The sequence below is a fragment of the Panthera uncia genome (genome assembly GCF_023721935.1).
Source record: "Panthera uncia isolate 11264 chromosome E2 unlocalized genomic scaffold, Puncia_PCG_1.0 HiC_scaffold_19, whole genome shotgun sequence".
Lineage (NCBI taxonomy): Eukaryota > Metazoa > Chordata > Mammalia > Carnivora > Felidae > Panthera > Panthera uncia.
In genome coordinates this window covers 16,917,800-16,939,676 of record NW_026057588.1, presented here as the reverse complement: position 1 = coordinate 16,939,676, position 21,877 = coordinate 16,917,800, and the positions used below count along the sequence as shown (strand labels likewise).

The following is a 21,877-nucleotide window of genomic DNA, read 5'->3' as shown; positions in this document are numbered from 1 at the left end:
GGATGGATGGATAGAAGGATGAACGGATGGATGGATGGATGGATAGAAGGATGGATGGATGGATGGATGGATAGAAGGATGAACGGATGGATGGATGGATGGATAGAAGGATGTATGAATGGATAGAAGGATGGATGGATGGATGGATGGATGGATAGAAGGATGGATGGAAGGATGGATGGAAGAAAGGAAGGAGGGCTAGAAAGAGAGACAGGCTAGTCTTACAGAGTTCTTAGGCTGAGAGAATAGACATGGCATACCCACAAAAGGCCCCATGAACATCCAGAATTCACATCCTGCAAGGCAAGCAGACATGGTTCTCCTGGAATCAGGGAAGAGGGGTTGGAGTTTGGTGGGTGAGCAAGAAAAGCCATCTGAAAGAAGCAAGTGACCAGATGGCTCAAAGACAACTCTTCCCGGCCCAGGCTCCTGCCCAGACACAGCACCATGCATCTCCTCGGCCCCTCGTTCCTGCTCCTTGGTAAGGACTGTGGCCTAGGCTTGGGTTCTGGGAGTCTGTGGGAGCTAGAGGAGGAGGAAAGCTCTGGAGCAAAGAGTAAGTATTGGGGAGGAGGGGACAGGCAGGGTATGTGTGTGTGTACCTTCCTCTCTCCCTCTGTCTTTAGAGGGGATTCTTTATTCATTTGAAAGCTCTTATGCCCCCTCAATAATGTTTTTTGATCACTGTGGTGGGTTCCAGAATACTTGGCCTTCTCTGACTCATCTCAATGGAAGTTTGAGCACCCCCACACCCTCTACACCTGGGATGGGGCCTGCGTCTGGATTCCCTGTGACTACAAAATTCCAGGGAGTAGACAAATGCTAGAAAACCTGACCCTGTACCACAACTATCACTATGACGAGACCCGCAAGGACTTCAGTGGGACCATCCTGTACGATACCGCGAAGGCTGGGAAGACTCTGCCTCACCGGGAGAGGGTTCAATTCCTGGGAGACAAAAAGTCCAACTGTACCATACACATCCACCCTGTGTCCGTCAATGACAGTGGCTGTCTTGGGCTGAGAGTGACAACGAAGAATGACAAATGGATGGAGAAAATAGACCTCAACGTCTCTGGTAAGGCCCTGGGGGATGGGGTTCTCTGCCTCGGTTTCTGGCAAGAAGGGAGGTGGAAAACACCCAGCCCCTGGGACGGGGTGGCAAGCCAGGCCGGAGGTGCCAGTGAGTGAGCAGGCAGCACAAGATAATGGGGCTGGGGTTGGGGCTGGGGCCAGAGCTCTGGTCTCTCCCCGGGCCTCCCACCTGCCACTCAACGCCCGCCCATTCCGGAATCCGGGTTCCAGGTGGCCTGATTTTTGACGAGAAGATGGAAATGTGGATTGTCAAGCAAAATCTCCCAATGCCTTAATGTTGGTGATTAATTCTAATTAGGCCTTCGTGGCTAAATGAGACACATGTAGGGGATGAATCAAGCACGGGCCCGGGGCCTCCACCCCACAGCCTGTGTCTTCCGTGGGGGTGGGGGAGGTGGGGGGGAGCCTAAGCAGCTACACAGGGGTGAGAGCTGTGGTTTCAGACCTGTCGTCTCAGGGTGGCCCAGCCCCGGGGAGAGCTGGAGACACACAGGCCCACTAACAGCACCCACTGAAGGAGCGCCACTCTGGAGGTCTCCAGTGTGGAGGTCATTACAAACGCAGGCTTGTCGGCAAAGCCAAGAAAGGCGTGGGGACCTAAACCGGTAAAATTCATTTGGGATGGGGGAGCCATGTCAAAAATGTTTAGGGAGCAAACATCAGGGAGGGGGCACGAAGTACGTATGAAATAGAATACGGGTTTCCTCAGGAGCGGCGGCATTCACAAGAGAGAGTGTTTCCGCTGAGCAAAAGTGATTCAAAGCAGAGAAAGGCAGCCGGGAGAGAGGTGCAGAGGCGGAAGGGACCGGCGAGGGGCTCCTGAGGGGTTACCTGGGGCTGGGGGTGTGTAAAGGCAGGTGTGAGAGGTTGGCACACGGGCCCTCGCTCTCCCAGGCCCCCAGCACGGCCCCCTACTCTTTTGCAGAGACGCCTCTCTCACCTCACATCCAGCTCCCTCCAGAAATCCAGGAGTCCCAGGAAGTCACTCTGACCTGCTCGCTGAATTTCTCCTGTCCTGGGTACCAGATCCAGCTGAAGTGGTCCCTGGAGGAGCCTGCTGTCACCTCCACCCTCCTGACCACCAAGATCGTGTCCACACAGAGCAAGCTCACCTTCTGGCCGCAGTGGACTCACCACGGCAAGAATCTTTCCTGCCAGCTCTGGGACCCCCGAGCAGAGCGGATACTCTCCGAGGAAAGCGTGGGGCTGGATGTGAAGCGTGAGTGTCCCCCAGGGCCCCCCGGGGAAGGACGAGGGCCTTGTCTCTTCTCTTCCGGCCCTCGAGGGCACCAAGGGTGCCAGGCACCTACACAGAAGGAAACAGGCATCAGGGCCGCATGCTCTCCACCACCCCCCAGCCCCCGACGGCCCCATCCCCACCCCACCCCCGTTATCAAGCCCCAGTGTTTCAGGGAACGGATTCATCTTAGCATCTGCTTTGGTCTATCTAACAGAATAAAATACTTGAATATCCTCGAGCCATGACATGAAGTTGAGATCACGTGGTTACACGGGAGGGGGAGGTGGTGGGCGGGGTAAGAGGCGGTTTCACATCATTGTTCGTGCCTCATTCATTCATTTATTCAATAAATATTTACTGGGTGCCTCCCAGGTGCCAGGCCCTGTTCTGGCGGTGAGCAAACTTCTTGCCCACTTGGAGCTAGCATGGCAGAGGGGAAGACAAACAGGAAACAGAGTAACAAAGAAACAGAGAACTTGACTGTAGGCAGGGATGAGTGTAGGGTGGGAAAATAAAGCCGGGCAAGGGCAGAGGGAGGGAGGGATAGAGGCTTCTCTGAGGAAGGTGAACCTGAGGGAAGGGAAAGTCTGGGGCACGCAGATGTTTATTTGCGAGAAGATTCCAGAAAGAGGAAAGAACGAGGACGAGGGCCTCGAGGTAGGAGCTCGGTGTGCCTGCGACAGAGCAGGGGGCCCAGCGGGAGGAAAGGAGGGCCAAGGGCAGATCTCACGGGCTGCAGCAGGGTTTGGGATTGTATTCTGAGCGTGGAATCCACACAATGGTTTCAAGCAGGGGAGTAACAAAGTCCGAGCGACAGTGTTAGGAAGGCTGCCGGTTGCCGGTGACTAGAACTTTGGAGAGCCGGGGGCGTGCGCAGAGCAGAGACAAGTTAGGAGTCTGTGAGAGTCACCTGGATGCTGGGGCCAGCCCACCCCCCGTGGACGAGGGTCACGCGAGTGGCCGCACACACGCACACACTACGTTTAACTGCCGCTTTATCAGAATCAAAGCCCTGCAACTTCCCACCAAGATACACCCTCTGAGAGGTCCCACCCCCTCTCCCACTGCGCCCCCTGCTCCTCTAGATGCCCCAAAGTTGAAGATTGAGGCCACCCCCAGAGAAGCCATCGTAACAGAGGGAAAGTCTGTGACCATGACGTGCCAGGTCCTCAGCAGCAACCCCGGCTACCAGAAAATAGCCTGGCTCAAGGATGGGACCCTGCTGAGGGAGCAGGAGACACTCACGCTGACTCTGTCCACTGTGACCAAGGAGATGAGTGGAAAGTACCAGTGTCAGGCCTCCAATGAAATAGGCTCAGGACAGTCAGAAGAAGTGGACCTTCAAGTATATTGTGAGCCTTCTGGGAGCTGGGAGGGGGGCAGGCAGGGAGTTAGCAGGGGGTGGAACCAAGGTCCTTGAGAGGTGAGCAAGGGAGGCCCTGGCTCACCTCCCTCCTCTGCCTCTGCGGGCTTTTTCCAGATGCTCCGGAATCTTCCAGGGTTGAGATCTTGCCCTCACCAGCTAAGGAGGGAAATAAAGTACAGATGACTTGTGTGTCACCGGCCAACCCTCCTCCAACAAATTACACCTGGTATCACGATAAGAAAAAAGTACTCGGACAGACAAGCAAGACCTTCCAGATCCCAGCGGTCCTCCTCGGGCACGCTGGGTATTATTCCTGCTTGGCCGAAAACAGCCTTGGTACTGGACAAGTTGGCCAGGAAGCTGAGTTAGATGTCCAGTGTGAGTAGTCACAGGGCTTCTGGGTTCTAGAGGGAGAAGGAGGAAGGGAAATGGAGCACAGGGGATCCCTGGGTCCTCGAACGGGTGGCAAGCAGAGGCCGGGGTCTCTCAACGTGTAAGCCCCTGGGGTGGGTGCCTCGCTGTCGTCCCCAGTTGTACACCCGGCACCAGAACAGGGTCTGGCTGGTGGTAGGTGCTCGGTAGATGTTTGTCGAATGAACGAAAGCAAGATGCCAGGGCCCCACGAGGGACACGGAGACTCGGCATCACGAGGCAGTGGCTGAGCCCCAGGAGGGGCCCGATGTGTCGGAGGAGAACTGGAGCAAAATGTCTCGTCACCTCCCCATCGGAGGTCAGACCCTGTTTAACACGGTGAATCATGTCAGTGAGTCGAGCCCAGGACAGAGAGGATCCATAGGTTTGATCCTCGGACCCTGGGATGTCAGAGTCTGAGCCAGATACTCTGATGGGGACGCTCCAATCCCAAACATCTAGACAGCGTGTGACCCAGCGGCAGCGGCGTTTACTAAGCATTTGCCCTGCCCTGGCTGCTTCAGCTCATTTCGTCCTCGCAGTGATCCTACAAGGTTAGGTACTCTTAGGACCCCACCTGATGGATAAGTAAACTGAGTCCCACGGCCCACGATCACTCAGCTGTAAGTCACGGCGTCTGCCAGTCTGGCTCCAGAGCTGTGCTTTTCCCCCAGCGAACGTCTGCACCGCAGCGAACTGACTCTGTGCCCCCGGCCCACGCGGAGGCCCGCAAACGGCGCGCCTCTGTCTCCCACGCACCACGCGTTCTCTGCTGGAGCTCTGCTCTGAACTGCCACATCATCCTGCCTCAAACCGGGGCCAGGCCAAATGGCCGGGGTTTCTGTCCTCACGCAGATGCAAGAGGGAAGCACGAGGCTTCCTTCGGTTAATTTAGGAACTGTGTGAATGCGGGGGAGGGGTGGGGGAGAGGGAGGCGCCGGGAAAGGTAGTGACGACGGACAGCTGACTTTCCCTCGCCCATCTCTCTGGTTTTCTCCCAGATCCTCCCAAGGAGGTAACCGCAGTGATTCAAAACCCCACACCGATTCGAGAAGGAGACAGTGTGACCCTGTCCTGTAACTACAATTCCAGTAATCCCGAAGTTAGCCGATACGAATGGAACTTCCAAGGCTCCTGGAAAAAACTATTACGCGAGGTGCTGATAATTGAGAAAGTTTCCTGGGACGCCAGACCAATCTCCTGTGCGGCCTGCAACCAGTGGTGTTCGTGGGCTCCCTCTGTCAGCCTGGATGTCCTGTGTGAGTGAGCGGGCAAGGGGATCGGAGAGGTGGGCCAGCTGGGGTATGGGCTCTAAGGGGGAGGGGACTGGGGCCTGGGCCAGAACCTTCACAGAGAACTGAGGGCTGAACGTCTGGCCTCAGGGCCCAGGGGAGAGGAGGTCCTGGGGGCGAGAAGAGGGAAAGGGGCCCAAGAGGTCAGCCTGACCCTTGAGGCCCTTGCTCTCCAGATGCCCCAAGAGATGTCAGGGTCCAGCAGATCAGCCCCCCTTCTGACATTCACTCCGGGCACCGAGTCCTCCTTGGATGTAACTTCTCGAGTAGCCGCCCCAGAGACGTCCGCTTCTTCTGGCAGAAAAATGGAATCTTTCTGAAGGAGGGAAGAGACCTGACCTTTGACGCCATCTCTCCAGAAGACGCCGGCAACTACAACTGCTTGGTCAACAACTCCGTAGGACAGACCGTGTCTGAGCCCAGGGTCCTCCAAGTGCTGTGTGAGTGGCTAGAGCTGGAGACAGACAGAAGAGCAGGTGGCCGGCCACCTGGATCCTGATTTCGCTTCTCCTTACAGATGCACCGAGGAGGCTGCGTGTGTCCATCGGCCCAAAGGACAAAGTGATGGAGGGGAAGAAGGCAGTCCTGACGTGTGAGGGTGACGCCAACCCTCCCATCTTCCAGTATAGCTGGTTTGACTGGAAAAACCAAAACCTCCAGCATTATGATCAGATGCTGAGATTGGATCCCGTGAAGGTCCAGCACTCAGGAGCCTATCGGTGCCAGGCCATCAACCGGCTGGGCATGGGCCAGTCGACCCCCAGCACGCTCACTGTCTACTGTAAGGCTCCTTCCCTCTTCTTCTCTGACCCCTCTTTCTCCTTCCTTCCCCCGCCCCAGTCCTGGGGGCAACCTGGTGCGTCACTCCCAGGCACCCCCCTTGCCCCCCCCCCCCACTCACCTTTCTTCCCCCTTTCTCCCCGTCACTCCTGACTCTCTCTCTAGGAGGGCTCCCTCTCAGGCTGCCCCCGCTTTCCAGACACGCTGAGCTCTTACTGGGTCCCTCTCTGTCTCTCTCTGTCTCACCCTTGAGAGGCTGCTTCTTTTTATCTTTTGGGATTTTAGCTTTTTTTTTTTTTTTAAGACAAGGTAAAGCTAAAACAGCACTAGGGGGTAAATGGTAGCAAGACCCCTCTCCCTTCTTTCTCCCTGAGAACTCGACCCTCTCCCTGAAGGCCCTCACTCCCGGCGGCTGGTTGCTTCTCCTCACAGAGCTGTTCTACACGCGCAAGACGCTTAAGTAGATCTAGGCCTATACACCCTTCGTCACGCAAATCGTGAGAGAGCCCACACATTGCCCTGGATGTTCTTTTATTTCCCCACGTAACAATACCACTTGGAGACTGTTCTCTATCCGCACAGGTACAGGGTGTCTGAAGGGTCTGGAAACAATAGGGAAGATATTTAATTTGTTTATTGTGCTTTTGCAGATTAAACTTGGAGCCATGGTTTTAAATTTAGAGGATCGTGCCCTGCAAAGCTGGATGCTGAAGGGAGACAGCTTGAGCAGTGTTATTTGGAAATGCAGCGTACTGTATAAAAACCTGTTTCTGGGGTCTCCACTTTGCAGACACCCCGGAGACCTGCCTCTTTCCTTCAGGGCTGCCTTGTCAGTGTATTCCCATGCATGGAAGCGCTCAGTGCCTTCCCTACGGCCTTGTGTCGTCTCCGGCTCTGGGCCCCCAGGAAGGACAGTGGCAGGATAAATTTCTACGTGGCGTTGCTACGTCAAAGAACAAGTGATTTTACATTCTGATAAGGCCAAGCGGTAGCCTTTACTGCGTACTCTGTGTGTGCACCTGTGTCCGTCACAAGACAGGTGTTTCCCAGGAGAGTCAGCCCTTGCCTCCTCATGGGGCCCAGAAGGCAGGGACTGGCTTCTCCCTTCCTCTGCATCACGTCCCCTGCGTGTGGAAGGGGAGTCTGGAAGGCAAGGACAGCGGCCAGGCAGAGAGGTTGAGGATTCCTTCCAGGCGGATGCTGCAGGCCAGAGGTTATCTGAGAGATGCAGTGTCACCAACTCATGGTCGCTCTTCCCCCCACCAGACAGCCCAGAGACCATCGGCAGGCGAGTGGCCGTGGGAGTGGGGTTCTGCCTGGCCGCCCTCCTCCTGGCCTTCTGGGGAGTCAAGCTTCAGAAAAGGTGAGCAACTCCCAAGGCCCGTCTCTCCCTCATTCCTTCCCTGGAGTGACTCCCGTTAGCCATCCTGTCGACCCCGCATGCCCGACTCCACGGGGTCCTGTTCCCATCCCCCTGAGCCTCACCGAGCGGGATTTTGTTTCTTAGCTGGAAGAAGATACGGAGCCAGCAGGGGCTCCAGGAAAATTCCAGTGGGCAGAGCTTCTTTGTGAGGAATAAAAAGGTAGGACATGGGAGAAAGATGGAACGGAGGGCAGACCTTAAAGTCAAGCGGAGACCAAGTGAAGATGGGATGCAAGGAGCACCGTGGGGAGGTGTGGGGGTCAGAGGTCAGGGGAGGGGGTCTTGGTGGAGAATGGAGCGGTGAAAGCCGAGACCCCGTCTCTCTCCCAGGTTCGAAGGGCCCCGCTCTCCGAAGACCCTCACTCCCTGGGGTGCTACAATCCGGTGATGGAAGATGCCATCAGTTACGCGACTTTGCGCTTTCCTGTCGGTGACGCCGACGCACCAATAACTGGGTACTGAGTGAGGGTCCTGGGAGGGAGGAATGGCTCGTGTCCTGTCTGCCCTCTTTGTGCCCAGCACGGGAGCCAGGCCCTGCTCCGGGGTGCTCTCGGGGTCTAAGGGAGCTGGAAGTAGGAGGGGAGTTCGTGCGAAATACTTCATCTGCGGCCATCCACCTGCCCTCCCTCTCAGAGATGCGGGGACCCCGGAGACAGAGGGACCTTCCCCAAACCGGGACGACACGGTCACTTACTCCGTGGTGCAGAAGCATCGAGTGGTAAGAGGGCGGGGCTGTGGAAGGTGAGGGTGGGGGAGGGTGGGGGACCTGGCCTCAGCTGTGACTCCCAGGAGGGAGGGACTCGGTGGCCTCAGTGGGGGCCAGGGCTGCTGGTGGGAGGGGTGCTCAGGCACAGGTGTCAGAGCCAGGGTAGCGCCTCCCAGTCGGAGACGCAGACCGCGGCCGGTGTGTGGACAGGAGGACCCCCGGGTGGAGCCAAGGAGAGGACAGGCAGGGAATGCAGACCAGGGGGGCTGGCGACCGGGAGGCCAACCTTACACCCCGTGCCTTTTGCAGGGAGACTATGAGAACGTGGTTCCAGAGAGTCCGGAAGACGAGGGGATACATTACTCCGAGCTCGTTCGTCTTGGGATTGGGGAGCGGCCTCTGGCCCAGGAAATGGTGGAATACGTGACCCTCAAGCACTGAGGAGCCAAACCCGCCGAAGCAGAGGCGCCAGGGGACCGCTGGGGCCAGGCCCCGCCCCTGCTGCTCAGCAGGCCCCAGCCTCCCCTCCACACACACGCGCAGGCACACTCGCATGGTTACCGAAACCCCAGCCAGTGCACAGAACCTCGTGCGTCGCCCAGAGACAGCCTTCCTTCTCAACGCCGGGGGCCCTGGCCCTCCCAAAGGTCTGCTCCTGGCCCGCTCTCCTTTCCACCCAGAAAGTCATCTAAACACCTAGCCTGCACCATACAGCCCCCCCTCCCCACCCCTCCCCCGCCGTCTGCCACCACCCATCCCCAGCTGGCCGTGTCCCTGCTGGGGTCGGCTTGTTACTATACTTTTTTCGTCCCCTCTCCATCCCTTTGGCCCCCTTACCCCTGCTCTGAAAGTCCCCTCACTAATTCTATGCCTAACGTCTGCCTCTGGGGCAAAGCCCAGGGAAGGAGGGACAGAACTGAGGGGGAAAGACTTGCTGGCCCGCTGGTTGCTTCTCCACGTGTCAGCGAGGCATTCCACGTGGAGAGGATTACGCTGCTGAGCCCCACGCCTCAGGGGTCTTGTGGTCTGAGACACACGCTGGTGTGGACAGACGTGTCACAAACACAGAGCTGCACAATAAAAACAGCTCGGATACCACTTCAAAGACCCCGTGCCTGTGGAGTCAGGGTGAGGACGGGGAGATGAAGAGGGCATCACGGGGCCTGGGGAGAAGGCAAAGGAGTCAAGGTAACCTCAGGACCGAATCAGCGGACTGGGGGGTCTGTCGTCTTGTCGCAAACGGTACACTGGCCCGGCGGGCGGACAAGTGCGAGCCCGAGTCTTGACTCTTCTGCTTGCCCAGCTGAGCGATCTTGGGCAGGTTCACCAAGTTTATCTGAGTCTCAGTTTCCTCATCTGTAAAATGGAGGTGCCACTGCCTACCGTGCAGGCGGTTCAAGGGAGGAAGTGAAAGGGGCACCTGGGTGGCTCGGTCGGTTGAGGGTCCAACTTCGGCTCAGGTCACGATGTCTCGGTTCGTGGGTCCAAGCCCCGCGTAGGGCTCTGTGCTGCTGGATTGGACCCTGGAGCCTGCTTCAGATTCTGTGTCTCCCTCTCTCTCTGCCCCTCCCCCAGCCGTGCGCACGCGCTCTCTCTCTCTCTCTCTCTCTCTCTCTCCAAAATAAACAAACTTAAAAAAGAGAGAGAGAGAGGAAGTGAGGTACAGTCATACGTATGCTGGAGTCACATTATAAGAAACTTAACACAATAGCCAAAAGTCCCTAAAAAACCAAATTCCCATCTTGTTTGCATCTCTTGAAGAATGTAAGAAGGGGAAGCCAATTCATCACTCACAGCTGTTCTCAAAAGTGACCCTGCCAAGTTCGGTCAACAGCCACAGTTGCCCAAGAACTTCTCGAAGGCCAGTCACCTTGAGAAACCTCACGACGTTTCTTTCACCTATCGTCACTGCCGCCAGTTCCCTATTATGTTCACGAATTCGGACTTTTCCAGTTAGGTCCTTCCAGCTTCCCCTCCGCTTCTCAGTTCCGACCTTTCTCTGCCTGTTCTTTTAGAAGCAGAACCGGGTGTCTAATCAGTCAGCAAGAAGATGCAAACTCCTGGCCTGTGGTGGGTGCTCCAAAAGTTCCACCTTTCTTCCCTGCCCTGCCTTCCCATCTGCTCAATACCAGAATGTTCTCTGAGGAGATGTTCTTTTTTTTTTTTTTTTTAATGTTTATTTATTTTGAAAGAGAGCGAGCGAGAGAGAAAGTATGAATGGGGGGGAGGAGCAGAGAGAGAGAGAGAGAGAGAGAGAGAATCCCAAGCAGGATCAATCTCACAACCTTGAGATCATGACCTGAGGGGAAATCAAGAGTCAGATGCTTAACCGAGCCACCCAGGTGCCCCTGAGAAAGACCACGTTCTGGTCATCCTTGAAGTTGCGGCACAATGAGGCATTGACTTCCCCCATCAACTCACTTTGTCCCCAGTGTGATTTCTCGTGAGCCCCGTTAGCATTTCTGGAGGAAGGAGAGACTGCAAGAACTATTTAAGTGAGAGGGTTTCTGTATCAAGCATGAGGTCCAGTATCATTCAACCATTCAACCATCTATTCAGCAAATATTTACTGAGCACCTGTCAATGCATCCAACACAGACCAGTTATTGGGGGACAAAAAAGATACGACATCACCCCAATCTTGGGGATCTCTAATCTAGGGTGCCCAAAAGGTTTTAGGGCAGGGTCCCCTCAAAGGACTAAAGGTGGCCCTGAACCTGAGGAGGCCTGTACAGGCTCCCTGGCAACCAGCGGGTGTCTCCTCATTCCGTCCGAGTCTGGCGGCTGACGGAAACCTATTTCGTGGCCAGCTGACTGAGAGACGTGGCTGTCACCAGGCGGTGCTGAGGTGTGCATGGCAGGTGACCAGGAAGCTCGAAAGCCGGGACTCCAGGATCCAGGCGGCCCTCCACCCAGCCCTGGGCCTCGCTGTCCTCCCAGGGCCCAGACAACTGGTCACCCGTTCAGTTACCGAGCCCCTACTATGTACTCGACAAGCAGTGGACGAGGCAGACAGACATCTTCACCCTCACTGACCGACGTGCCAGCAGAGGAGCTAGCGAATCTGATGTCGCAGGGTCTTGAGTGCTAGAATTGACACAAGATGAAGGCAGAGAGCCCGGAGCAGGGGAGAGGCCCATGTGGAGAGGGTCCGGGGAATGCCCTCCTCAGAGGCGATGCGGGCAGAGACCTGAACCGCCAGGTGGGCAGGGCCGAAGTAGAGCTCTTGATAATCCCACGTCTCCCTTCACGCCCTGCTTTCCTCCTCTCCAAAGGCTTGTCACGGGAGAGGAAATGGCCCTCCTTCTGATTTTTCCTTGGTTCTGTCAGCTTCCCAAAGACAAAATAACAAACAACAGGTGGCAAATTCTTCTACACCCCCAGGGAGGTGCTGGACCACATATGTAGGACGTGGACGGGGGGCGTTAGTGACTGAAGTCCGGAAAGGGAATTCGATCATTTCTTTGGAGGCGATTGCCAGGGGGAGGCTCACGCCATCCAGGCCTTAGTGAGTGCCTCCCAGGGTCCCTCCCAGTGCCCCAGAGACAGGCAGTGTGGGGACCGCAGCCCAGCACTTCAGCGCCACCAAATGAGGCTCGTCCCTTGCCTGTCCTCCTCCCCGCTCCTGCCAATGCCAGAAGGAAGGGTCAGAAACTACCGTCATCAAGCCAGAAGGGAGAGGAGAGGGAAAACAGAGAAGCCCTCTCCTCCCAAAATGTGCTCACAGCCTGTGTGGGTCCAGGGAGGGCAGAGGAAACACCTTGAAATGATTACTTCATTTTCCCACATATCAGTCCCCAGACACGGTGTGGACCACCAAAGTTTTTATCTACGAGTGAGCCCAAAAGGCTGGGGCCTGCCCACGGCCTCACCCAGGAGGAGAGAAGCCAGCGCCCACAGCGGGTCTGAACAAGCCGTGGTCTGGTCGTACCCCAACAACCCTGCTCCTTTAAGGGACTAGCTACACACTCCTCACGCTGCCTAGAAAAAGCCCTCATTGCTGTCCCCTTCCTGTGTCTGCATCAGCTGTTTGGACCCTCACCTCTTGGCCTCAGCTCCTGCCTGAGATGCCCCATTAGCTGCTCAGCCAGGCTGCTGGTGCCTCAGGCTAATGGCCCTGCCACCCCGCCCTCCTCTCCCTTCCGGCTCACTGCCCATCCTGGACACCCTCCCTCAGGCCATCGAGGGGGACTCCTGAGCCTCAGAGACATCTGGCAGCACCAAGAGGTGAGTCCCTCTTTCTGTGGCTCCTCTCCCCACAGCGGTTTTTCCCCAGACCCCCCAGTTTACCTGCTTAGGATGCTCCCTGAGGTTGGTCAAGGTCATTCTCTGTGGCACTGATGGGACCCGACTTGCCCTGGCTCTGCCCTGGCGCCCCACCTCACCTGCCCTTTACCACAGCCTTCACCTTACCCAAATCCTGACAACACCCCCCCCCCCCCACTCCACTGTCTGCGGGGCAGGCTCTCCATGGTCCTGGGGGTGGGAGGGCAGCTGGTTCTCTTCCCAGGGAATTAGGGGAGAAGGGTGGACTCAGGAGACTTAGTCCTAGGAAAAACACACACACAGTGGGACCCGGCTCTAATTTTCTACCTTTTCTCTCCCCAGTCTCAGAAATCAGGAGGCTCTCCCTCCGATGGGACCTGCACGCTTCCATGGTGTTTTAAGAGAGGATACGGTGGGAAGAAAGCAGAGGACTGAGGGCTAGCGGTCCTCGCTCCTCACTCGGGCTCACCTGCTAACTGGAGCCGCTTCTCTCCGTGGGCCTCCCTCATTGAGACAGTTGCTATCCCACAGGACGGCTTCTAATACCCTAGCAGTCTGTGATCCCAGAAGCCCCCGATCCCCCCATCCCTCCACGGGCCTAGCCGAGGCTGGGGAGCGAGTGGAGGCCAGGAGCGTGGAGGCCAGCCCTGGCCCCATGGACCTGCCCCCACAGCTCTCCTTCGCCCTCTACGTGGCCGCCTTTGCACTGGGCTTCCCACTCAACGCCCTGGCCATTGGGGGCGCCGTGTCCCATGCCCGGCTCCGCCTCACCCCCAGCCTTGTCTATGCCCTCCACCTAGGCTGCTCTGACCTCCTGCTGGCAGCCTCTCTGCCCCTGAAGGCGGTGGAGGCCCTGGCCTTGGGCGCCTGGCCTCTGCCGGCCTCGCTCTGTCCTGCCTTTGCCCTGGCCCACTTCGCTCCGCTCTATGCTGGCGGGGGCTTCCTGGCTGCCTTGAGTGTCGGCCGCTACCTGGGGGCTGCCTTCCCCTTGGGGTACCAAGCTGCCCGGAGGCCGCGTTATTCCTGGGGTGTGTGTGTGGCCATATGGGCCCTTGTCCTCTGTCACCTGGGGCTGGTCTTTGGGTTGGAGGCTCCAGGAGGCTGGACGGACAATACCAACAGCTCCCTGGGCGTCAACACGCCAGTGAACGGCTCTCCGGTCTGCCTGGAGGCCTGGGACCCGGCCTCAGCGGGCCCTGCTCGCCTCAGCCTTTCTCTCCTGCTCTTCTTCCTCCCCCTGACCATCACAGCCTTCTGTTACGTGGGCTGCCTCCGGGCACTGGCCCGGTCAGGCCTGAGCCACAGACGGAAGCTGAGGGCGGCCTGGGTGGCCGGCGGGGCTCTGCTCACACTGCTGCTCTGCTTAGGGCCTTACAACGCCTCCAACGTGGCTGCCTTCCTGCACCCCGACACGGGCGGCCGCTGGCGGAAACTGGGGCTCATCACGGGTGCCTGGAGTGTGGTGCTCAACCCGTTGGTGACTGGCTACCTGGGAGGGGGTGCCGGCCGGGCGACAAGTGTGGCGAGAACGAAAGGAGGGACATCCCAGAAGCAGCAGCCGCCGCTGGAGAGAAGGGGCATGGAGCAGGGGAGGCCGGCTGCTCTCGCAGGCCCCTGATGGGGACTGCGCCGAAGGAACTGCAGGGCGGCCTTGCCTGGAAGCACCCTTGGAACCGCTTATGGGAAGAACTGAGCCTGGCCGAAGACCGCATCCCAGTGGAGGGAAGACGGAAGCCAGGGGCCAGGTCACAGGAGGAAGGTAAGCTTGCCTCCGCGTACATCAGCGTGACTCCCCACCTCTGCCTGTCCCTCTTCTCCTCGCGCCCACCTGCCAATGCTACAGAAATTCTCTTCCAGTCTAGAGGAAATGCCACACTGATGGTACGTTCGGGGGGATGCTGTTCCCCAAACATCTCCTAGGAGAGAATATTTTAATTTCTGGACAAGAGGAGAGGCAGGAGGCAAGATACTGACACTGTTATGCCGTTTTGCACTCACAAGAGGGCAGCACTGGAACTGTGAACAGGAAGTTGGTAGGAAAAGACGCTTCCGCAGGGAGAGAAAATGCTAGCCACACCAAGAAGAGTCCCTAACAAATAGAGTCCCTGATATGGGACAGTCACCAGGGCGAGTGTTTTACAAGTGTTGTCCCATTTCATACTCACACAATCCTTTGATTTGGCTACGCAGCTGCCGTACAGATGGGCAGGTTGTTCACTGCACGAGAGTGCCAGGCAGACGGACAAACATTGACTAAAGTCTAGCCTGTGCTGTGCTCACCGATCCATGTGCCCGGCATGGGACTACTTCCATCCAGAGGAAGGAGCACGTTATTCTAATTTGAACAAAGATATCACCCACTCCTCAAGCAGGGCGCCTCGGTGGAGGGCGCTACCGCCTGGAGTGGGGTGCTTTTTCCTAATTTGTACAAAGGTGCTCCTTAAGTTAGCTATGGGCCTGGAGCCAAGTATTATTATCATCTTCATTTTGCAGGATTAAGGAATTTTCCTGAGGCTCTACAGCAAGGAAGGGGTGGACGCGTGATGCGATCCTTCAAGGCAGGACCCCCGAGGGTCAGGGGACATATGAAAGAACTTGAGGTATCAGTGTGAACGCCCATCCTTGTGGTCCACTTTGCAAAGGCAAACAGTGGCACCCTGAACCCGTGAGAGCAGGGAGAGGAGAGTGGTCATGGAGGAGACAAACATCTGGGCACCTGCTCTGATGAGGCAAGATGCAGGAAGCAGACTTGTTCCTCTAAAGGCGATCACGCCGTGAGCATAGCCTGTGCTACAGAGCGGGTAGCTACGTGCCTGGCGTGCACGCGCTGGTGTATACAAGCTACCTCTTTTTATGCTTCAGTGTCTACAAGGGCAAGGGATTTCATTTGCTGATCTGCCCCCAGCACCTTAGAAGGGAGCTTGGCACGTAGTAGCGGGTTCTCAGGAAGTGTTTGCCAAACGAATGAATGCTCGCAAGAGCCTTCCAAAGAAAATTTCATTATCTGTTTTACATGAAAACAGACCAGAGAAGTTACCTAACTTGCCCGGGGCTCCGCAGAAGCAAGAAACAAGTTTATTCCCTGCACAGCGGTGACAGCAGAGAATTTCAGTAAAAGCCCGAACTCCTGAGCACAAGCGGCCTCACTGCGCCTTCCCATAAAGCCAGGGACGCTCTCTCCCACCGCTCCGGAGCTCCAGCTGGTGCTGGGCCACTTGTTCCGGAGAATTGCACCTCCTCCATCTGGCGGTGGAATTTAGTTCCTCCCGAGGGTCCACGACGCCCCACGTGATCCGCCCCCCAGCACCCTGGTGACCCCCACCCCGTCAGCCCTAAGCCTTCTAGAGGCGCCCCCAGCAGATTAGCCTGTGCACCTGCCTTTCTGTTTGCCTGAAGGGCCTCCCCAGTGGTTCTCTGCCTCTGTTAGTCTGTACTACCCTCCTACCACTCAATCCCCTTAGAGCTCACCACCACCAGACCCACAGCAGCAACATCCTTGTTTTGCTCACCATTTTTAACAACTTACTTGAGATAAAATTTACGTATCATAAAATCCACCCATTTCAGGCGTACACGTCAAGGGTTTTTAGTACACTGACTAAGCCTTGCACCTATCACTAGAATCCAGGTTAGAACACGGTCGTCACCCCGGTAAGAGCCCTCCTGCTCGTTTACAGCTGACTCCATTTCCCCCTACGTCCCCAGGCAACCGGCAATCTACTTTCTACTTTCTGTCTCCATAAAGTCGCCTATCTTGGACAATTCATATAAACGGAAACATACGATATATGGTCTTTTATGTCTGGCTTGTCTCCCGTGGCATAATGTTTTTGAGCTTCACCCATATTCTGGGCGTTTCGTTCCTTCCTATCGCCAAAGAGTATTCCATCGCGTGGATATGCCCACATGGTGGATCCGTTCGCCAGCTGATGGGCCACCAGGGGATGTTTCTACTTTGGGGCCATTATGAACATTGCTCAAGTAGATACCTATTAGTGGAGCTGGGTTATTTGGTAGATTTATGTGAACTGTTTCAAGAAACCGCTTCCCAAAGGCACCCTACAATTTTATATTTTTACCAGCAAAGTATGAGGACTCTCATTCCTCCACATCCTCCCCGCCACTTGGTATTATCTAATTTTTTGCTTGTGGCCATCCCAGCGGGTACAGAATGGTATCTCATTATGTTCCATAAATATTTGAATGAATACATAAAGAAGAAGTCTCTGAAGCTGGACAGAGCTTCGGTTTGAACCCTGCTGGTGATGCTTAACAGGCTGTAGCAGTGAGTCACCTCCCCACTGTGAGGCGAAGGGCAGGTTGGCGATGCCCTCAGAAGCAGAGTGCCTGCCACGGATTACGTGCCCCCTCAATCATCATTATCATTATTAGTGCTGTTGTTATTCCCATCACCCCAGAGACAAGCCCACACCCATGGCTGCGATGTTGGCAGCTAACATCTGTTAGTACTTACCATAACATGCCCGCTTCCCTTCTCAGCACTCGACAGGCAGTAGCAATGCCTTAATCTAACAAAACCCTACGAAATTGGTACTGTGATTATCCCTGCTTTGCAGACGAGAAAGCAGAGGTCGAGAGTTTGGGTCACTTGCCCCAAATCCCAGAGTTAGTGACGGAGCCGGAATCGCACCCGGGCTCTGGCTCCGGAGCACGGGCCCTCCATCACTGCGTCGTGCTTCCTGCCCTTACAAGGCAAGTTGGATGACCGCCATTCCAGAGAAGCAGATGCAATTCAAGTGGAGGATCAGGGAGGGGAAGATGAGGTCGGCTCGGGGCTGGGTAGAGCATCCCCTCCGAGGCAGCCGGAGAGCACGCCGCGGTGGAATTTGCTCCTCATTTTGCATACTCGCGCGGTGCTCGTGATGGAGCAAAAGGCATCTTTTGTGCGATTGCCCAATGGTGAATGAGGTCATCTGTCTTTATCAGTTCTGCCAGATAAATAGCTAACTATATTTCTCTAGAGGAGCCGGCGAGGTGCTGGGGGAAAAGCAGTTGGGTTCTCAAATAAGCAGGTGAGCACGGGGCTCTGGGGGGGTCTGGAGGGGGAGGCTCGGCGCTTGCTTTTCTCGGGGAAGGGACAGGCGACAGGGTATGACCAGGAAGACAGGCGGGCTGACGTTGCCGAGGAAAGCATCAGGGGGGCAATGAGGGAGTCGGGGCGGTGACAGTGTTCCCTGCCAACGGTCGAGATGCTGTCGGCATGGGGCACCAAGGTCCCCACCCAGACTGCCACCTCCGTCCTCCTCTTTCTCCAGTGGCCATCACCATGGACACCAGCTTGGCCCGGTCCTTCTCCCCCGGCAATCACTGGCTCTACTTCTCCGTGTACCTCTTCACCTTCCTCGTGGGGCTGCCCCTCAACCTGGCGGCCCTGGTGATCTTCGTGGGCAAGCTGCGGCGCCGCCCGGTGGCTGTGGACGTGCTCTTGCTCAACCTGACGCTCTCAGACCTGCTCCTGCTGCTCTTCCTGCCCTTCCGCATGGTGGAGGCGGCCAACGGCATGCGCTGGCCCCTGCCCTTCATCTTCTGCCCCCTCTCCGGATCCCTCTTCTTCACCACCCTCTACCTCACCTCCCTCTTCCTGGCAGCTGTGAGCGTCGAACGCTTCCTCAGCGTGGCCTACCCGCTGTGGTACAAGGCCCGGCCGAGGCCGGGACAGGCCGGCCTGGTCAGCGGGGCCTGCTGGCTCCTGGCCGCCGCTCACTGCAGCGTGGTCTACGTGATGGAATTCTCCGGGAAGGCCACCAACGGCACCTGCTACCTGGAGTTCCAGAAGGACCAGCTGGCGATTCTCCTGCCCGTCAGGCTGGAGATGGCTGTGGTCCTTTTTGGGGTGCCCCTGCTCATCACCGTCTACTGCTATAGCCACCTGGTGTGGGTGCTCAGCAGAGGCACCAACCACCGGCGGCGGAGGAGGGTGGTTGGGCTCGTGGTGGCCACGCTGCTCAACTTCCTCGTCTGCTTTGGGCCCTACAACGTGTCCCACGTCGTGGGCTACATCCAGGGCGAAAGCCCGGCGTGGAGAAGTTACGTGCTGCTCCTCAGCACCTTGAACTCCTGCGTCGACCCACTTGTCTACTACTTTTCATCCTCTGGGTTTCAGGCTGACTTTCAGGGGCTGCTGAGGAGGCTGACGGGGGCCTGGGGCCCTTGGAGGCAGGAGGACAGCATGCAACTGAAGGACAAGAATGAGGAGGGGGGCAGCCGGGGGAGCTGTCCAACGTAGAGAACAGGAGGGAGACTCCTGGAGGGCTGTGGAGCAGGCTGGGCTGCCGAGGGGCCTGGCGGGGACTCTCGTAGCTCAAGTCGGGCAGGACCGGGGAGCAGGGGGCTGGGGACTGACGTGACTGAGCACCAGGCTGTGCTCACCCAAGCCCGGCTCTCTCGGTCTCACCCAACTGCCCTCGCTTCCCATCCCTGCCCCCTAGGGATTCAGCCCTGGGAAACAGGAGGAGGGTGGGCACCAGAGAAGCGGGAGCCCCTACGGCCAGCTCCTGGGCTTTCCTTAAGGTGACGGAGGAGGAATCGACAGCAGTGACGAAGGCCTGAGAGATGTGCCAGGCAGTGGAAGAAGCCACCCTTCAGAGCTGTTCCTACCCAGCAGGGTGAGAGTGGGGACACAGGCCAGGCTTCAGGGAGCATCCTGCTCTCACAGAAGGTTCCCATTGTTCAGTAAATTCAGACTTTTAGGGACATTTATGAAAAATCATAGTAGAAAAATTACCAATAAATTTGGTAGCAAGCAAAAGAGAATGGTCTTTCCTTATTCTTTTTTTTTTTTTTTTTTTTTGTTGTTGTTTATGATGTATCTGCATCAGGTGGGATTGATGGATGGAAGGATAAAACACCCAGACTCCAGAGGGAAAGGGCTAAACCATAGGATGCCTAGATGTCGGGAGAGGATCCAGGTTGGAGGCATAAAAATACCAGCTCACTTAGGGGAAGGACTTGGCCTGACCCGTTATCTTCTTCGATAACCCTGTGGCAGGTACTGTTATTAAATGAGCAAGTGAGAATAACTCACTTTATACACGAGGGAATGGGCCCACGCAGGTGAAGCCTTCTACCTGAGATCCTACAGCCAGTAAGTGACCGAAGCAGGACTGGAGGCTGGAATTAGCCGACTCGGAGTCCCGTGCCCCTCACCCACTCTGCTCTCCTGACTCCAGCTGCGTATCATCCGTATGATGCCATATGGATGATGCCTAGTCTGGCTTCCAGAGCCAGTGAGCCAGTGTGGCCGGGACAAATGTAAACAGGCCACGAGGAAAACTGGAACTACATGCAAAGCAGCTCAGCTGTCTGCGTTGCTAAGTCCCCTTCCCCTATTCTTTATTAGAAACCCACTTGAAAAAATAAATTAGTCAGCACAGTTGACTTCAAAGATAGATGCATACTCTTAGCTATTTTTAGCGAGATGTGACCATTTAGTAAGTTTGCCTTTCTTCCTGAGGAGTGGTGCATGAGAAACAGTCGGTTAGAGCCTCCTCGCCCAGCAAGGCAACCAGAGACACGTGGGCACGTGTTGGCACCCACTTGGCCTTAGTTCAAAAACATTTGTTGTGCACCCACAGTGTGCAGGTGGCTGGGCTGAGAACTGTGTGCAGGTGGCTGGGCTGAGAACGGCAAGGACTTTTAATATTAGCATCTGCTTTCTTGCTGGGGTTAAGGTCGCTGGAGAATGAGGGCTGGCTGTGGGTGAGGGATTGGGTTTCAGGTGGAAGGAGAGAGCCATCATCTCGGTGCAGAGATGAAGGCCTGAGCTGTCTCTCTGACCTGTGACTCATCTTCTGTCCCAAGGAACTCAGTCCCTGGTGGAAGCTAAGAAGTTAATATAAATATGAGTCTACATGGTTCAGAAAGGGAACAAGGGTGACAGGGAGTCCTGCGACTCCAAAACTGGTAACAAGGACCCAACTGGGGACAAAAAGGAGTTGGAAACTCCACATTCTAGAGAAAGCCAAGAACAATAGGAGCCTGACCCTTTCCTCAGGGTTTATCGTGAAGAATAAGGGGCAGCTTAGAGGGCTTTGCTGGTTCCAACCATCACCCAGCACTACCCCCTCCCCAGTCTGGATAAGCAAAAGGCTAGGGGTGGGGAGGGTGAAAAGTCATCAGACGCTGGGGCCATTGTCTGGGTGGTGGTGAGGGGACTGCGGTAGTGTTTTCCAGATTTTGCAGAAGCCAAGGGAAAGGGCTGTTCAGGGAAGAATGGAAGGTGTATCCTGGGACTAAAGCAGAGAAACGAGACTGGCAGACAGAGGGCGTGGGAGCACGTGTGTGAGTGATGAGCATCGTGCCCTCTCACCGGTTGGCAGAGAAAGCATGTGGGGGCCCCCAAGGGGGAGGTGGAAATTCTGGGGATGCCGGAAGAGGTCAAGCCAGCTTGGATCTCCCAAGACAGCAGTCAGAAGAACACAGTTCTACCTGCAAAAGAGAGCCAGTAATTGGGCACCTGACTCACAATGAACACCAAAAGCTACTCGATATTTACCTACAGCACTGTTTCTCAAATTTCTTTGTATCTCTGTCCTCTCAAGGAGCCTTTTTGGATATTTTTTCCTATTCAGCACCTTACTCTTCCCTGCCTGTGAAACTTTAATACAACAGACACACTCTATACCTACTCCTGTGTGTGCATGGCCCTTTGAAAGCCACAAACCATTGCTTCCTTGGAACTAATTTTCGCCTCTCTGGGGGGCAATGTTGGCCCTGCTGAGAATCCATGAGCTAGAGAACCCATCCCACAGAGTGATAAAGCCTGTCTCACTCAACCGTAGCCCCGTAGCCCCATGAGGTGAAGTTTATTATCCTTCTGGAGCAAAGGAGACCCCATTCCAGAGGAAGCATGGGCGTCTCACAAGAGAAAAGACAGGGCTAGTGTAGAATTTGGGGTAAGGGGACTGTTTAGGTGAAGTTTCAGTGAAGCAGTGCTTGCCAGGCTCTGAGCTAAGCAGGCCTGTATGCAAAGAGGTCAATTTCAGGCCTGGGCTGAGAAGCGGACTCAGGGTCCTGTTCCTTTGGAAAATACGAATAAACGATAAAGGTAGGATTTTTGTCTGAAAACTCTTTGTCTGAAGCTCTGGGGGTTGAAAAGCTTTTGCTGCTCAGATCCTCCTAGCAGCAGAGGGATACTCCATTCTTACTGAAAGGATTTCAAACAGCCAATTTCTGACAGTCTGTGATTTTAGAGAACAAGGTTTCTCGGCAATATAACTTGGCTAGTTAACAAAACAAATTTTTAGGGGCTTCTGGTAGCTCAGTCAGTTAAGTGTCT

General features: G+C 56.0%; 3 protein-coding genes across 7 annotated transcripts in view; all 3 read left to right on the top strand.

Annotated features, from left to right (window-relative positions):
• CD22 (CD22 molecule) overlaps window positions 1-9,406 on the top strand; it is a 12,094-nt gene extending 2,688 nt beyond the window's left edge. Inside the window, exons 2-14 of one of the 5 annotated variants that reach the window (XM_049621022.1) lie at window positions 426-481; window positions 701-1,078; window positions 2,021-2,314; window positions 3,421-3,687; window positions 3,816-4,079; window positions 5,114-5,371; window positions 5,581-5,844; window positions 5,922-6,185; window positions 7,451-7,547; window positions 7,692-7,767; window positions 7,938-8,062; window positions 8,241-8,325; window positions 8,623-9,406. In XM_049621022.1, coding sequence (XP_049476979.1) covers window positions 448-481; window positions 701-1,078; window positions 2,021-2,314; window positions 3,421-3,687; window positions 3,816-4,079; window positions 5,114-5,371; window positions 5,581-5,844; window positions 5,922-6,185; window positions 7,451-7,547; window positions 7,692-7,767; window positions 7,938-8,062; window positions 8,241-8,325; window positions 8,623-8,754 — 2,538 coding nt within the window. In that variant the 5' untranslated portion in view covers window positions 426-447 and the 3' untranslated portion in view covers window positions 8,755-9,406. Of the gene's footprint in view, window positions 1-425; window positions 557-700; window positions 1,079-2,020; window positions 2,315-3,420; window positions 3,688-3,815; window positions 4,080-5,113; window positions 5,372-5,580; window positions 5,845-5,921; window positions 6,186-7,450; window positions 7,548-7,691; window positions 7,768-7,937; window positions 8,063-8,240; window positions 8,326-8,622 lie in introns of all 5 variants that reach the window. The other 4 variants (XM_049621021.1, XM_049621023.1, XM_049621025.1 and 1 more) reach the window with 4 other exon arrangements.
• Window positions 9,407-12,975: 3,569 nt separating this feature from the next.
• On the top strand, window positions 12,976-14,738 carry FFAR1 (free fatty acid receptor 1). Its single transcript, XM_049621063.1, has one exon. It carries the CDS (start codon window positions 13,235-13,237, stop codon window positions 14,195-14,197), a length of 963 nt encoding a protein of 320 aa, XP_049477020.1. The 5' UTR covers window positions 12,976-13,234; the 3' UTR covers window positions 14,198-14,738.
• A 2,719-nt stretch (window positions 14,739-17,457) lies between these two features.
• On the top strand, window positions 17,458-19,347 carry FFAR3 (free fatty acid receptor 3). The gene is given in 2 exon segments (XM_049621061.1): window positions 17,458-18,796; window positions 18,799-19,347. Coding segments are annotated over 2 exon segments (1,098 nt in total). The 5' UTR covers window positions 17,458-17,800; the 3' UTR covers window positions 18,901-19,347.
• Window positions 19,348-21,877: the final 2,530 nt, after the last annotated feature.

Coding starts and splice junctions, on each gene's coding strand:
- FFAR1 (XM_049621063.1), top strand. CDS start 13,235: ATGGACCTGCCCCCACAGCTCTCCTTCGCCCTCTACGTGGCCGCCTTT.